The sequence below is a fragment of the Mya arenaria genome, chromosome 15 (assembly GCF_026914265.1).
Source record: "Mya arenaria isolate MELC-2E11 chromosome 15, ASM2691426v1".
NCBI lineage: Eukaryota > Metazoa > Mollusca > Bivalvia > Myida > Myidae > Mya > Mya arenaria.
This window is the reverse complement of record NC_069136.1, coordinates 53,728,706-53,742,449: the sequence shown is the minus strand read 5'-3', so window position 1 is coordinate 53,742,449 and position 13,744 is coordinate 53,728,706. Positions and strand designations below refer to the sequence as shown.

General features: G+C 36.9%; 1 protein-coding gene across 1 annotated transcript in view; it reads left to right on the top strand.

Moving 5' to 3' along the window:
* Positions 1-392: 392 nt before the first annotated feature.
* Positions 393-13,744, top strand: part of LOC128219816 (uncharacterized) — a 49,171-nt gene continuing 35,819 nt past the window's right edge. The window contains exon 1 of the mRNA XM_052927869.1: positions 393-551. Within this exon, the coding sequence (XP_052783829.1) occupies positions 527-551 (25 nt within the window). The 5' untranslated portion in view covers positions 393-526. The remainder of the gene's footprint in view (positions 552-13,744) is intronic.

The following is a 13,744-nucleotide window of genomic DNA, read 5'->3' as shown; positions in this document are numbered from 1 at the left end:
GGACGAGATAATACACGTTTCACTTTAATTTGTGTTATCAATATGATATTATGGTAATATACGTAGCGTTTTTGCTTCTCAAAAAGAAATAAAGCGGACACACTCTTTTCATAAACTAAAAGAATAATCAAAATTGAAATTAATACATTGAAATAAAAATTGTACTTACATATGACTTTTTTCATTTGTTTAAATTTAATAATTGAAAATAATATACAGACACCTCAATAATGTACAAACTTATGCGGTCTTGATCATTTGAATTATATGTAGTACACAAGTCCCTTTCACGAAAGGTAATACAGCTGTGTGTTCTATACGCTCCATCACGTTTATCTCCCTTATCAATGTGATGTGTCATGCATTTGTCATAACCGCACGGTGGCGCATTTAGCTGAAGCCTCGCTTTCATTCAGCCATCATTTTCCGACTGCAGCGTCTGGGAATAAGCGCCTGAGCGACTCTGAGTGATATTTTGTGAACGTTTCGGATTTTATTGATAAAATCAAGTGACAAATACTCAAAAATGGAGGGTGCTGACGAAACTACACGTAAGTTAATATTTTATGTTAGTTAGAAAAGAATACGACTTATTTTAAAGGTCGTGTAATTTTATCAATATTCATTAAAACTTGCAGACGACAATTTTACAAAAAATATGGTCGCCCGACTATGAAAGCACGCGGATTTGGAACCAAAGCGTCAAGCAAGCACACTTTCTGCAGAAAATATGGAATCAATTACCAGACCTCAAATTATGCAACGTTCCGGTTGCAGCTGTGAGCGTTTCTTACAAAAATCTATAAAATTAAAATAAAAGACAGACGCTGCAGTACTGACATTTCCAAATGGCACCGCAGAGAAATCTTACCGGAACACGCAGGCGAAATCTGATTTAATCAACCATTCATTCATTTAAATTTCTCTTGTAATGGCATTATGAAACCATTACTGAACCAATTTTGCATACGTAATATCTCAGAGCAATGTTGTCAAGCAAAATATATACTATAACTTTTGTTTATTTTCAACAAAGCTTGGCAATATCAAATTTTGTTTCATGATACATGAATTTCCAGCATGGAACTTGTTCATCATCGATTAGGAATGCCAGCTTCATCTAAAATTCAAAACCACATTTATTTCATCTTTCTGATGATATACAAGTATGATACCTTCCCAGTCTTGTAACAGACACCAAATTATAAACAACTGTTGCGATTCCTGTAATAATGTATATAAACATAAATCTACACTGTTTACAATGAGCCAACCCGATATTTATGTTATAATAAATAACACAAGAAGTTTTTCGCGAGCCCCGGGGTTAAAGTTTTGACTGACAGGAATATTTATCTAACCCCTTTCAAGTTGAGAGGTTAAATTAGTATTTAATTAGATACGGTCTGACCTAAGATTGACCGGCATTTAGAACATATGGCAAACCCTTATAAAAGAAACTTTGATTTCAAACCAATGAAGTGAAATCGAATAACAAGCAGATTGTACTGAGCAGTTAGCTTAAAACAAATAATGATGATGTTGTTGATGAGGATGTTGGTAAAGCTACGCTCATATCTAACATGAACATGTTGTACATAAGGATGATTATGGTTATAATGGTGGTAATGATGTCGACATTCAACGGCGACAACGACGATGACAACGACGACGACGACGACGACGACGACGATGATGATGATGATGATGATGATGGAATTGATGATGATGAATTCATTTTATAAATCAAATGATTGCTATTTTGTCAAGACGATTCACTTCACATTATGATGAAATGCAACAATACTTCAGTCTAAGTAATCCCCATACAAAGCATGTATCTAAGTACAGGCAATTATGCTACACCACTTTAGTAATAGTTACTAATTATATGTATCTTAAATAGATACGTGAGTTCTTTCTTTACATACGGAAGCAAGACATGAGCCTGTTAACAAGTCCTTAACTTAAGTCGTATATGGTATGAGTGCGTCTCCAATTCCTTTGTGGGAAACCTTTGTTTTTGTTGATTTTAAAAACCGATTCGAAACTATTCCGCTTGCGTTCAGGAAGAGTTTTGAGAAACTGATGTATAGGGCTGGCTTGTTTTTTTCTTTGTACATTTGAGGTTTGCACTTGAACATATTTGCATTGTTAGTAGGAAGTTTAAGTGCATGATATTAGTAGTTAACGTAGGTCTCATAACCATCATCAGTATCAGCATCAACAGCAATAGCAGCTGCATTTCTAGCAGTAGAGTTGACACCAGACATCAGCATCATCATCATCATCACCATCATTCAGCAGCAACATCAGCTGTGGCAGCAGCAGCAGTAGGGTTGACATTTGACATCAGCCTAATCATCATCACCATTCAGAAGCAACAACAGCAGTGGTAGCAGCAGCAGTAGGGTTGACATCATCATCCTCATTCTCACATTCAGCCTCATCAGTCATCATCAATCAACCATCAATCATCCACCATAATCATCAGCATCGTAATTATCAGGGTTGCACTTTAAAAAAAAGAATGTTTAAGTGCATAGAGAGTGTAGCTGTCATAACTGGCAATCTTTCAAATATTTATACTATATAGTCTTATGCGTTACATTTACAATATCATATTTCGGGAGAAAAAGTGCAACTATAGGAGCATGTTCGTTCTTTGGCAAACATTGAGGCAAAAAATAAGTGATGGCTGTTTACAAATCATGAGAGAAGATTCATATTTCAGAAAATGACATGAATGGTAAATAACCAATCAATCGTCAGTTTACAACTTAACACCTGTACTTCAGTGAATGTGTATGGATCACAAATCGCATGTTTGTCAGTTTTTATGTCAAGCAACGTAATATATTGTGACATGACTAGTAGTGCTCGTTACAGCACCAATCGTTCTGTATAAAGTGTAACGTAAGCCAAAACTGCAATTTGACGTTACGGTGCTTTTTATGCTGTTGAGCGGCAGCAAGTGTGAGGAGAACTGCAACTACTTTGAATAGTTTGAGTTCATCTTCAGCTCTTTGTTCTTAGCATAAAGCCCCCCCCCTCTACCCCTTTTTAGCATTCTCAGCCCCCCTTTCCCCTTCTTAGCGTTCAGTCCTCCCTCGTTTTTGAAGCATTCAGCCCCCTTTCTCTTTTAAGCATTCAGTCTCTTCTCAGCATTTAGCCCCTCCCCCCTCACCCTTCTTAGAATTTAGCCCCCCTCTCCCTTATTAGCATTTAGCACTCCTCTTCCCTCTTATCATTTAGTCCCCCCTCTCTCATTCTAAGCATTTAGTTCTCCCTCTCTCCTTTTAAGCATTTAGAGCCCTCTCTCTCCTAAGCATTTACCCCCTCTTTCCTTCTTAGCATTTAGCCCCCTCCCCCATCTTAACATTTAGCCCCCCTCCCCTTCTTAGCATATTAATAGCTCCCTCTCTTTTCTAAGCATTTAGCACCCCTCTCCCCGACCCAACCACGAGCATAGTAAAACGTTCAGTTTAACACTTACATTTCTGTAGTGCCTTATCATAAAACATGCATGCATAAAAGTACATTATGCAGTGTTTCCTTATGAAACTGATTGTAGATACGTATTCAACATGTCTGTTTCCTATGTTGTAAATTATATAATGTACACTGACGGATTTGCATTTCAATGTAAGCACACTCTCCCTGGGATCGCTAACCGTAAAGTTAAAATAGAATCACATTATTTATTCATATGCATTCTGAACACTTCATTGTTTAAAATATATGTTTTAGTTCAAGCACTTAGATCATTTCCCAATAAGGAAGCATTGATGTTTGTGAAGTACTTGCATTATTTTTAGGACTGTTGTTAGGATGACTGGAAAACAATACCAACTTCACTGATATTACGTATGTTATAACAATATAACAGTGTGCTAGATGCATGCATGGTGAAACTCTTAAAGCTGCACTCCCCCTAGTTTTTGCCTCAATATCTTCAAACCAGTGATATAAGATTGCTAACAAAATATCAGATCGCAGTTATTCATATTTACGTTCGAAATTCGATGTTTTATGGTTTAAAAGCCATCAATTTCTGATAATAAATATGAAAACCTGCGATCTGACTTTTGTAGCAGTTTTGTATCACTAGTTTCCATGCATTTTCGCAAAAAAATGGCTCGTTCAAAGACGATAAAAAAAGAAAAATGTTGTCAAAACTTTCAATCTGTGAGAGTGCAAGTTTAAAACATTATTTTCAATCTCTTGATCAGCTTAAACAAATCAGATTTGAAGATAACGTCACACTATTCAATATGTTTATCCAGTGCATATCTTTTGCAAGTGTCACATATTTGACCATTAGCGTCATAATTAATGTTTACACAACGTCCAAACGCCGGTAACGTAACGTTGACAGATTTGGCCATTTCGGACACGCCCTGGGGTAGGGTAATAATTGCTTCATATAAATCAATTTCACGGGGGTCTTGACAGGCCGTTCTTGGCCAAGACTGACCTTGGCACGCAAGACACGAAACAATGCACTTAATAAAAAGTAAACATATTTACTTAGTTTGTTATGCTTTTAAAAAAAAAAACGTGTCCACACTGTCAGCTGATGGCCCAAATGTGTTAACGTCGTCCTCGGTGTATGCGGTTTCGGCGCCGTTGTCGGTGTTATTTAAGAAATGTTTATATTCGACCATCCGTTTGATATTTTTCACTGAGAATTTAAGCCCATTCTCTCGTCCAAAAAACAAAAGGTCAGTGCACACAGGGCTGGGACACAGTTTCAGCATATTTGTTGCTGAAATTGTGATAGTTGTGTAGGTTGTTTGTTTTCTCGTTTTGTTGCTATTCAAAATCGCTGGCAGCTATACAGTCATAAATGAGATCTATGGACTTTGAAAATCTATAAGATATGTTTTAAGGAGGATGACTGGTACTATTTTATCTTCCCTGTTGATAGAAATCTTTACAAAGAAAGTAAGACAGACTTTGTACTGATGATCAATTGATGACTCATATAGTATCGAGTCACGTACTATTAACATATCCACCTGCTTCCTATCAATGCTGCCAAGTTGCTGTATCATATTTTTCCTCGAATCAGAATGGTAATCAATAATGTTTTTGTTATTAAACCGATGAGCCATAAAATATGAATGATGTCATATTCCGTAACGTTTTTTTTTATGATCCAGGAAGTCTTTGTTTCTGCTTTGTGTGATGATAATGCTCTACAACAAAGAAATGGTTAAATGTAATGTCGAATTCGCACAACCAATTATTTTGGTAAATATATACTTATAACCCTTTAACGAGATGAAATTTGTCTAAAGAGCCAACCTCTGTTTAAATCTACTGATTCACCTGATTAAAATCAATAGAGGCCGATTCCTTATTTTCTTAAATAAAGATGGCTCAGATTGAAAAATGATGTCATCGTATTGGACAAAATATAATTTTGAACATTTAAGTACAATTAAGAAAGCCAACATCTTGCTTGAGGGTGTAATTATATTTGAAACAATAGTCAAATTCATCAAACAATATCAGTTTGAAAAACAGTCGTCATGGGTTTTGTGTTGTTGTTGTTGTTGGCGTTGTAGGTGCTGTTGTCGGATTTTGTTACCGCCGTCGTCGTCGGCGTGTAACTTTTACCTTGGCTATGACTCAAAGAATGTTACACAATTTGACAGTGACACTAAGCACATATACAACAAGGCCCATAACCCGCGTTTCTATTATTCTTATGAAGAGTAAAGCCCATTTTTCAATTGAATAAAAACGAACACGTAGGCGTTCGCTCAGCGGCGCTCATTATGCAATAAAAGTTTTAATTGTAAAGATCCAATACTCACATCCACAAAAACCTGTTAGCCCAAGGTGCAATTTTTTTTGAAAATTACATAATTATATGTCAGTCGCAAAATGCGGGGGTATAAAATATTGGTTTAGACATATTTTCATTTTATCACCGCGGAGGACAACAGACTCAATCTGAAACTATGTATTGTGGTCAGTTTAATGGCCACTGTATGATGAGAAGTGTCAGTATTGGCGTGGCGGACAAGTGAAACAGTTTATCTGAGGTAAATTGGCTTGGGTTGTCAAACATGCTCACATCCCTAGTATGCGTGACATATAATGCCTCCCACACATTCCGGGGGTTACAAGTGGACTATCCTTATGCATAAATAGTCGTACAAAAAGTTAGAATAGTTGACTAAAATGATATACACTCTTTATTCAGTTAAAACGGAGTTTAGTCTTGCCAACGATTTTACAAGAGATAAACATGTATATATATAAAGATGCAGTTTGGATTTTACATCATAACTCCTAAGAGTGCTATAAATCCCTAATACAAAGCAACTGATAGAATGGCATGTGAGAAGCGCCTTTGATTTTAAACCTTCTTTACAATTAAAGTAATATACCGCTATTGATGAGTAATGAATAAACAATCAGATGCACTGAAGTGCTGAAATTTTATTACTAGCCCGCATTGACATGCAACACAACATCAAAGGTTTCATCATTATTGCTGTAAGGCAGATACATCAACCTGTTCATTATTGTTGTTAAGCAGGTACATAAATCTGTTAAAGTGGTCCACTTTATATTTTGTCTAACGAGAAGGCAATATTTCTCAAGTTTTTTTTACACATTTATATCAGTATATCAGTCGTCAGCTGTTAAAAATTTTAATCAGGTGAAGCGGTAGACATAAACTGGTGGCTGGCAAGTTAGTGTGTACATTACACAATATAATGTAGACCGCTAAAAACGTATGTACTTAAAGAAAATAAATTGTTTTGCGACTTGTCGCATTAAACCATTATCTTTTGTAAGTTCATACTAACAATATGTAACCATTACATAAACACAGACTAGTGTTCTGTACATGAACAAAATGGGCATTTTCGCTGGACATAAATACCACGCGTTTGATTTTTCATCATTTCAATGAAAAACTCATTTTGAATAAGCGTTGTAACTTAAGACATATGTGACTATTGACCGCAGCTTCATCTTCCCACCGCCCTATCAAAGGTCAAGGGCTCGAGTGTCAAAAGTTCCCCACTCAATGGCTCTCAAATAGCTCCACAAGGACAAATAAAAAAGGCTTAGTTTCCCAGACACCGCTGCAATCATTTTGCCCTATATATTACTGTTTATCACAACAAATAAAGAACTATTTTTTTAAGGAGGGAGCTTTTTCATCATATATGTTATTATTTACCCACGTTTTTTTCTCAATTAATCCTTCGCAATTGAAGTGATAAACGACCTCGCTAGCATTTAAAAAAATGCCTTGTAAACAAAATACTTCTTTCTTGGCCAATTGGACGTATAAGGATATGTATAGAACTGTTGGTCTCCGCTCGTATTACGCGGCGCCGTGGTCCCCATGAATCACCCCGGCGCTCTCCGGCGAAGGTGTCGCTGATTCATGCAGACGCTTGATGACGCCACCCTCCCTGACTCACAGCGACTTGGGCTTCTGATCTGACAGGGAACTCTCAGAGCCGATATCGATTTCCCCATCCTGACATGCATGTCGTTATTACCAGAGAAAAACATGTATAATCGCTTGCCGCATGTCTTTTAGAACTTGAAATTGGAAAATAAAATACATGCGCTATAGCATCGGGTATTAGATGGCGGTCTTATGTATCCACAAACCATACAGTGGTGCTGATAGTATCAGGTTTTTTGCATCTTATCAAACGCGCGAGGCTTCATAATTGCACTCATATAATTTAAATTAAATGTTGTTGTTTTTTAAATACGTTCTTTACAATATCCATAATAGTATGTTGATAGGTAAATTGCCTTTGTCTTCTTATCCCCCTCTCCCCAGCCCTCTCTCTCTCCGAACGAGAATAATAATTTAGTTATAAAACGAGCATTCGGCAAAAAGTACGTTAACATGATGTTATTCATTGTTGTTGTTCATTGAACAACAATTCCTAACATAACTTACATAAGTTATACAAACATGAAGTGCAAAAACTATTGTGTATTATTATTGTATCTGTATTCGAATTTATAGCGTCTTTTCAACCATATGTCCATGAAGCAAAAACCACAATTAGTTGAAACCACAAACATTCCAATTAAAAAAAAGCCGTTTTTCGATTAATTATGGATCGTTTTTTAACAAAGGTCTTTCATTTTTTTCCCATCTGAAACTCTGAATTATTCACAAAAGCCGTGTTCAGAATCTCTCTCTTTGTGAAGATATATGGTGAGCAATTCATAGGTGGCAGTTTCAGTCGGTGAGCAATTCATAGGCGGCAGTTTCAGTCGGTGAGCAATTCAAAGGTGGCAGTTTCAGTCGGTGAGCAATTCATAGGTGGCAGTTTCAGTCGGAAAGCTATTCAAAGGTGGCAGTTTCAGTCGGTGGGCAATTCATAGGTGGCGGTTTCAGTCGGTGAGCAATTCATAGGTGGCAGTTTCAGTCGGTGAGCTATTCAAAGGTGGCAGTTTCAGTCGGTGAGCAATTCAAAGGTGGCAGTTTCAGTCGGTGAGCACTTCATAGGTGGCAGTTTCAGTCGGTGAGCTATTCAAAGGTGGCAGTTTCAGTCGGTGGGCAATTCATAGGTAGCAGTTTCAGTCGGTGAGCAATCCATAGGTGGCAGTTTCAGTCGGTGAGCAATTCATAGGTGGCAGTTTCAGTCGGTGAGCTATTCAAAGGTGGCAGTTTCAGTCGGTGGGCAATTCATAGGTAGCAGTTTCAGTCGGTGAGCAATCCATAGGTGGCAGTTTCAGTCGGTGAGCAATTCAAAGGTGGCAGTTTCAGTCGGTGGGCAATTCATAGGTGGCAGTTTCAGTCGGTGAGCTATTCAAAGGTGGCAGTTTCAGTCGGTGGGCAATTCATAGGTGGCAGTTTCAGTCGGTGAGCAATTCATAGGTGGCAGTTTCAGTCGGTGAGCAATTCATAGGTGGCAGTTTCAGTCGGTGGGCAATTCATAGGTGGCAGTTTCAGTCGGTGAGCAATTCATAGGTGGCAGTTTCAGTCGGTGACCAATCCATAGGTGGCAGTTTCAGTCGGTGAGCATTTCATAGGTGGCAGTTTCAGTCAGACATGGCGAACATTCCATTGGTGGCATTATCAGTCAAGGACAGTGGAAATTTCTTTTTGATACATACGTTTTATAATAACTTAATAAGGAACATCATAAGAGATAAAGTTCAGTTTTATTGGGAAAAGGATCGTAACAGCCTTGGAAACCGTTATATCATATAAATAAAATACTTCTTTGACTGATGAATATTTTTGCACAAGGATTCGCAGGATTGACTTCTCTAGTTTCCCCCCATTTCCCTTTTGCGCTGTATTTCTGTCTGGGACGTATTTATTCACATGAATACTAATAGCCCCCATGTTTGCCAAAACATACGGTTAGCTTTATTACAATATTGACAAATTAAATTTGGCATGAGATGCGATTCCATGATATTTTTCCTGATTGCCCTGCCGTATATCGGGTTATTGTTTACTAGTTAATATAGTTTTCGCTGCCTTATTCATGTTTTAGTTTGGGAAGTTTTAACAAAAAAAGGAAAATATATGATATCAGCGGGAGTTTTTGTTATTTGCCTAAGCCTTTGAGAGACTGTTTTACAAAACATGACATAAATAATTTAATCGTAGAAAACTTCCTCATAATACATTCACTGTGGCATTGTTAAAGGGAGGAAGTAGTTGCTTTAAAATTAATTCAACATTTCTTTGCAACAAAAAAACATTGTTCTATGTACCCTACATGTTTTGTATGACCTAAATATTTTATTTTTAAGTACTTAGCCGGCCGACAGTTAGTTTTGCTCAATTTTCTGCGTTACTACCTCAATACATGCAAGTTCAGCCCTTTAAACGATTTTTACTACAGTAGTTGATTCCAAATGACCGAGTTTTCGCTATACCGGGACAGTTTTCATAAAGTTTCACATATCATTCCAAACATTCCTTGTGGCAGATGCCTATTATTATGGTATAAAGAGAGAAAATGATAGTTATCATTTTATTGTAGTGTTTTATTATGACATGTGGTTTTGGTGTCACTCCCGATTGATTGATCCTTACATGAACCATTACATTCAGGACTAAAATATCGCTAAGGTACAGTATGTGTAATAACAAGATAAGTAGGTGTTTCGCGGTTCACCATCCACCGTCAATAAATAAACAGCAACAGCAGCATGACCATTGTATCTACCTTTATTACCACCACCACCACCACCATCCTCCTCCTCGTCCTCTTTCTCCTCCGCATCATCATCATCATCATCATCATCATCATCATCATCATCATCATCATCATCATCATCATTATCATCATCATCATCATCATCATCATCATCATCATCATCATCATCATCATCATCATCATCATACTCGCCTCGTCGTTGTTGTCGTTAAAAATTAAAGGTTATATCAGTTTGAGCTACAACACGACAAGTGAACATGTGATTATTAACAAGTCTGTATTCTAAGGTAATGTTTTGCGGGTCATTAGTTATGACCAGGTTTCTACGACTTTCTCCAATTGATCGATTTAATTGTCTGTATTTCAAAGTCCGACCTTAATGCCATGTGACTGTTTTAGCAAGCATAGGATTAAAAATCAGAGAAAATCTTAGCTCCCAGCCATAAATCGAAAATCTTTGTTCTGCATCGGAAATGTCCCCCGACGCTTAACGATCGCGTGCACAAACATATACGGTTTCTAATGTCCATTTGCATGGCTGATAAATCGGGTCCCCCAAGACGCTTGGCTGATCAAGGTCCCCAAGGGGCACTTAAAGTCCGGGTAAGGCGTTCTGAGAATGGGAAATTGATGTAGAGTCATTTTCAATGGTATTTCATATATGGGCATATGGTTAATAATTATACAGCCTGTCGCGTCCCGTCCCGTGGCGTCCGAAATAGACCGAGTTGTATGTAGCTCCAATAATATTTGACGTACACACATGAAGCTTCATACTTCTGTTGGTCAGCATGGGCTGTCGTACGCTTGCCATTTCGGGCACAATTCACTATCTTGGGCTATAAAGGGCTATTGCTCTTGACTCAATAAGTCTGAAAATATTAGGTTGCATGTAACATAAACAATAGTTCGCGTACACTCATGAAACTTTATAATAATGTTGGTCAGCATAGGCTGTTGTACACCTGTCACTTTTAACATTTCACTCGGTCAAACACGAGTTATGGCCCTTGACATAGTAAAACAGGGTCTGAAAATACTGTGTCGCAGCACCAAATATATGACACGTACATTTAAGTGTTGGTTACCATTGGGCTGTTGTCATTGTTGCACAAACATGCAAAACTTATGTGTATTTTAAACCTACAAAACGTTCATAATTACATAAACATCATCACAAAGGAAGTTGAATTTAAAGCAATTGTGGTTCGACTGCTAGCGGACAAATACCGCCGTATATGCATACTTAAAACACTTAAAATGCTCATGATATTCATGCGACCATGAGTAACAACATACTGCACGTGAATTGTTTCGCTTATCTCGATAAGATACAGATCTACCACTGGTCCGTTGCAGTGCTTGCAAATGTCACCAAATACTCGCTTGACATTTCTATGGCAGGTTTTTTTGGATGTTGAAATGCAGTTTTATAAGAAATCAGTGACAGAGGAAGGAAACTAATAGACGTCAACTCATCTAGAACAGTTTCAGTGTTGCGGAGAGACATTTTGATGATCACATCTAACACTAGCATAATTGATAATCATCATCATCACCAACACCATCACCAACACCAACAACATCATCACCACCAACACCAAAAAGACACGACGGATGTGGATACTTAAAATGCATTGTTTATGATTCATTAAGTATGAGCTATTATTTTCTGTCTGGTGATGGGCAACTTGAAATAACCATTGTTAAGAATGATGACCAAAGTCTAAACACTTAATTGTTGAGCCATGCAATTGAGTATCTAAATTTGGGAACATCCGTGAGAAATATCTATCACGTTACTAGTTTGTTAGTTTTTCTATGATGCAATGTTGAATACAATATCATATTTTTTATATAAGACGTATAGGTACGGACGCAAATAAAATCATAAATATTAACTAATGTTTCACAGATGCACGTGCTTCTCTCAAGCACTAACACTTTTTTAAATAATCGGAATAATAATATATGTAGAAGTGTCTGTGCATTTTTTTGCGACATTTCTATTTAATACATGAACGTCAAAATGTACATAAGATTAGGATGTTGTAGCCAGCATCCCTAGGGAGCTGTATGCCGCCCTGCCTTCTAACCACAGTTGTCTGCAATTTAGTCAGCCAAGCAATCATTTCCCCGAAGATATATCTTGAGGTGATAATTGAACACATAATAAATTCTACTTATCATCACTTAATGAATTATATTGCGATAAATATATGATAAATCAGGTGATAGCTAGTTTAAAAAAAATAATCTTTGTAAGTCCTCGATCATAGATAGAACTAAATATGTTGTGTATGTGCAGGAGTGTTCATTTTCTGAATGTTTGGTATCTGGACCACATAACTCGTAGGTTTAAAGCCTGAATGTATTAAAACTTTCTATACAGTCGAAACTCACTATGTCGAACTCTGTTTTCTCGATGTTCTGGTTATGTCTAACTTTTTTTCGAATGTTTTTGGTTTAGTTACACACGTTTTTATTTCGGTTATATCGAATGTTCGTTATATCGAAGTATTTTTCGAGGTAAAACGACATAGTAACTGCATTTTAATGTTTTTTGCTTGATGCCTAATGGAATTACCACCGCAAAGTGTACACCTTTTGATCTATCCAGTTTATTTACCAAATTACAATTAAGGCAAATGATGCCAAGATGTCAATATAACAAGAAGATCGCCCGACTAGTTTTAACCAGATACCAAACACCAAGCAACTGTGTTCCAACGCCAAAATAAACTCCTGGCTGGAGCATTTCAGCGGCATGTTCACATGAATCACGGCATGCACTCGTGCAGTCGGGGGTCTCCAGATGTTCAGGATATACATGTTAACCATTGAGTGGCGTTTCAATGTCAAAATGTGCCAGTGTGGGTTTTATCAGGAAACATTAGGAAATATCTGTCAAAAATCTTGATGATGTAACATGTACGTTAACCTCTTGAAGCAGATTTATGCTGCAGTTTGTGGCCACAGTCTGTAAGTGATGCCGCAGATAAAATATGTAGAAGATGTTTTAATAAGTGTGAGTTTTTGTTAAAGTTGCATTCTCACAGATATTCCGTTTTTACAACAATTTTATTTTTTGTCTTGGAAAGAGGAAATTTTTGCGTAAATATCTGATAACCAATGATAAAGATTGCTGACAAAAGATCAGATCGCAGGTTTTCATATTTCCGTTCGAAAATTATTGTTTTGTGGCTTAAAGTGACGGTTTAAGAAAAATGCATAAAACATCATTTTTTTGAACTTTAATAAAAAAAATCCGCGATCAAAAGTTTTGTCAGCAGTATTATATAACTGGTTTCCATGCATTTTCAGTCTGTGAGAGTGCAGCTTTAAACAAACGCACTGGCACCGGATTTTAATTTTTTTTTTTTTAAAATGATAAAAATATCTAATAATTCCAAACTATAAATAACGATCTAAAGTATGTGGAAAAATATTGAATTTTTTTTCTCATAAATATGGACTTTATACCTGTATATATTCTCATAATATATACTTGCGAAATACAAGGACGAAAAATAACGCGATCACGGCAGTAATGATTGACA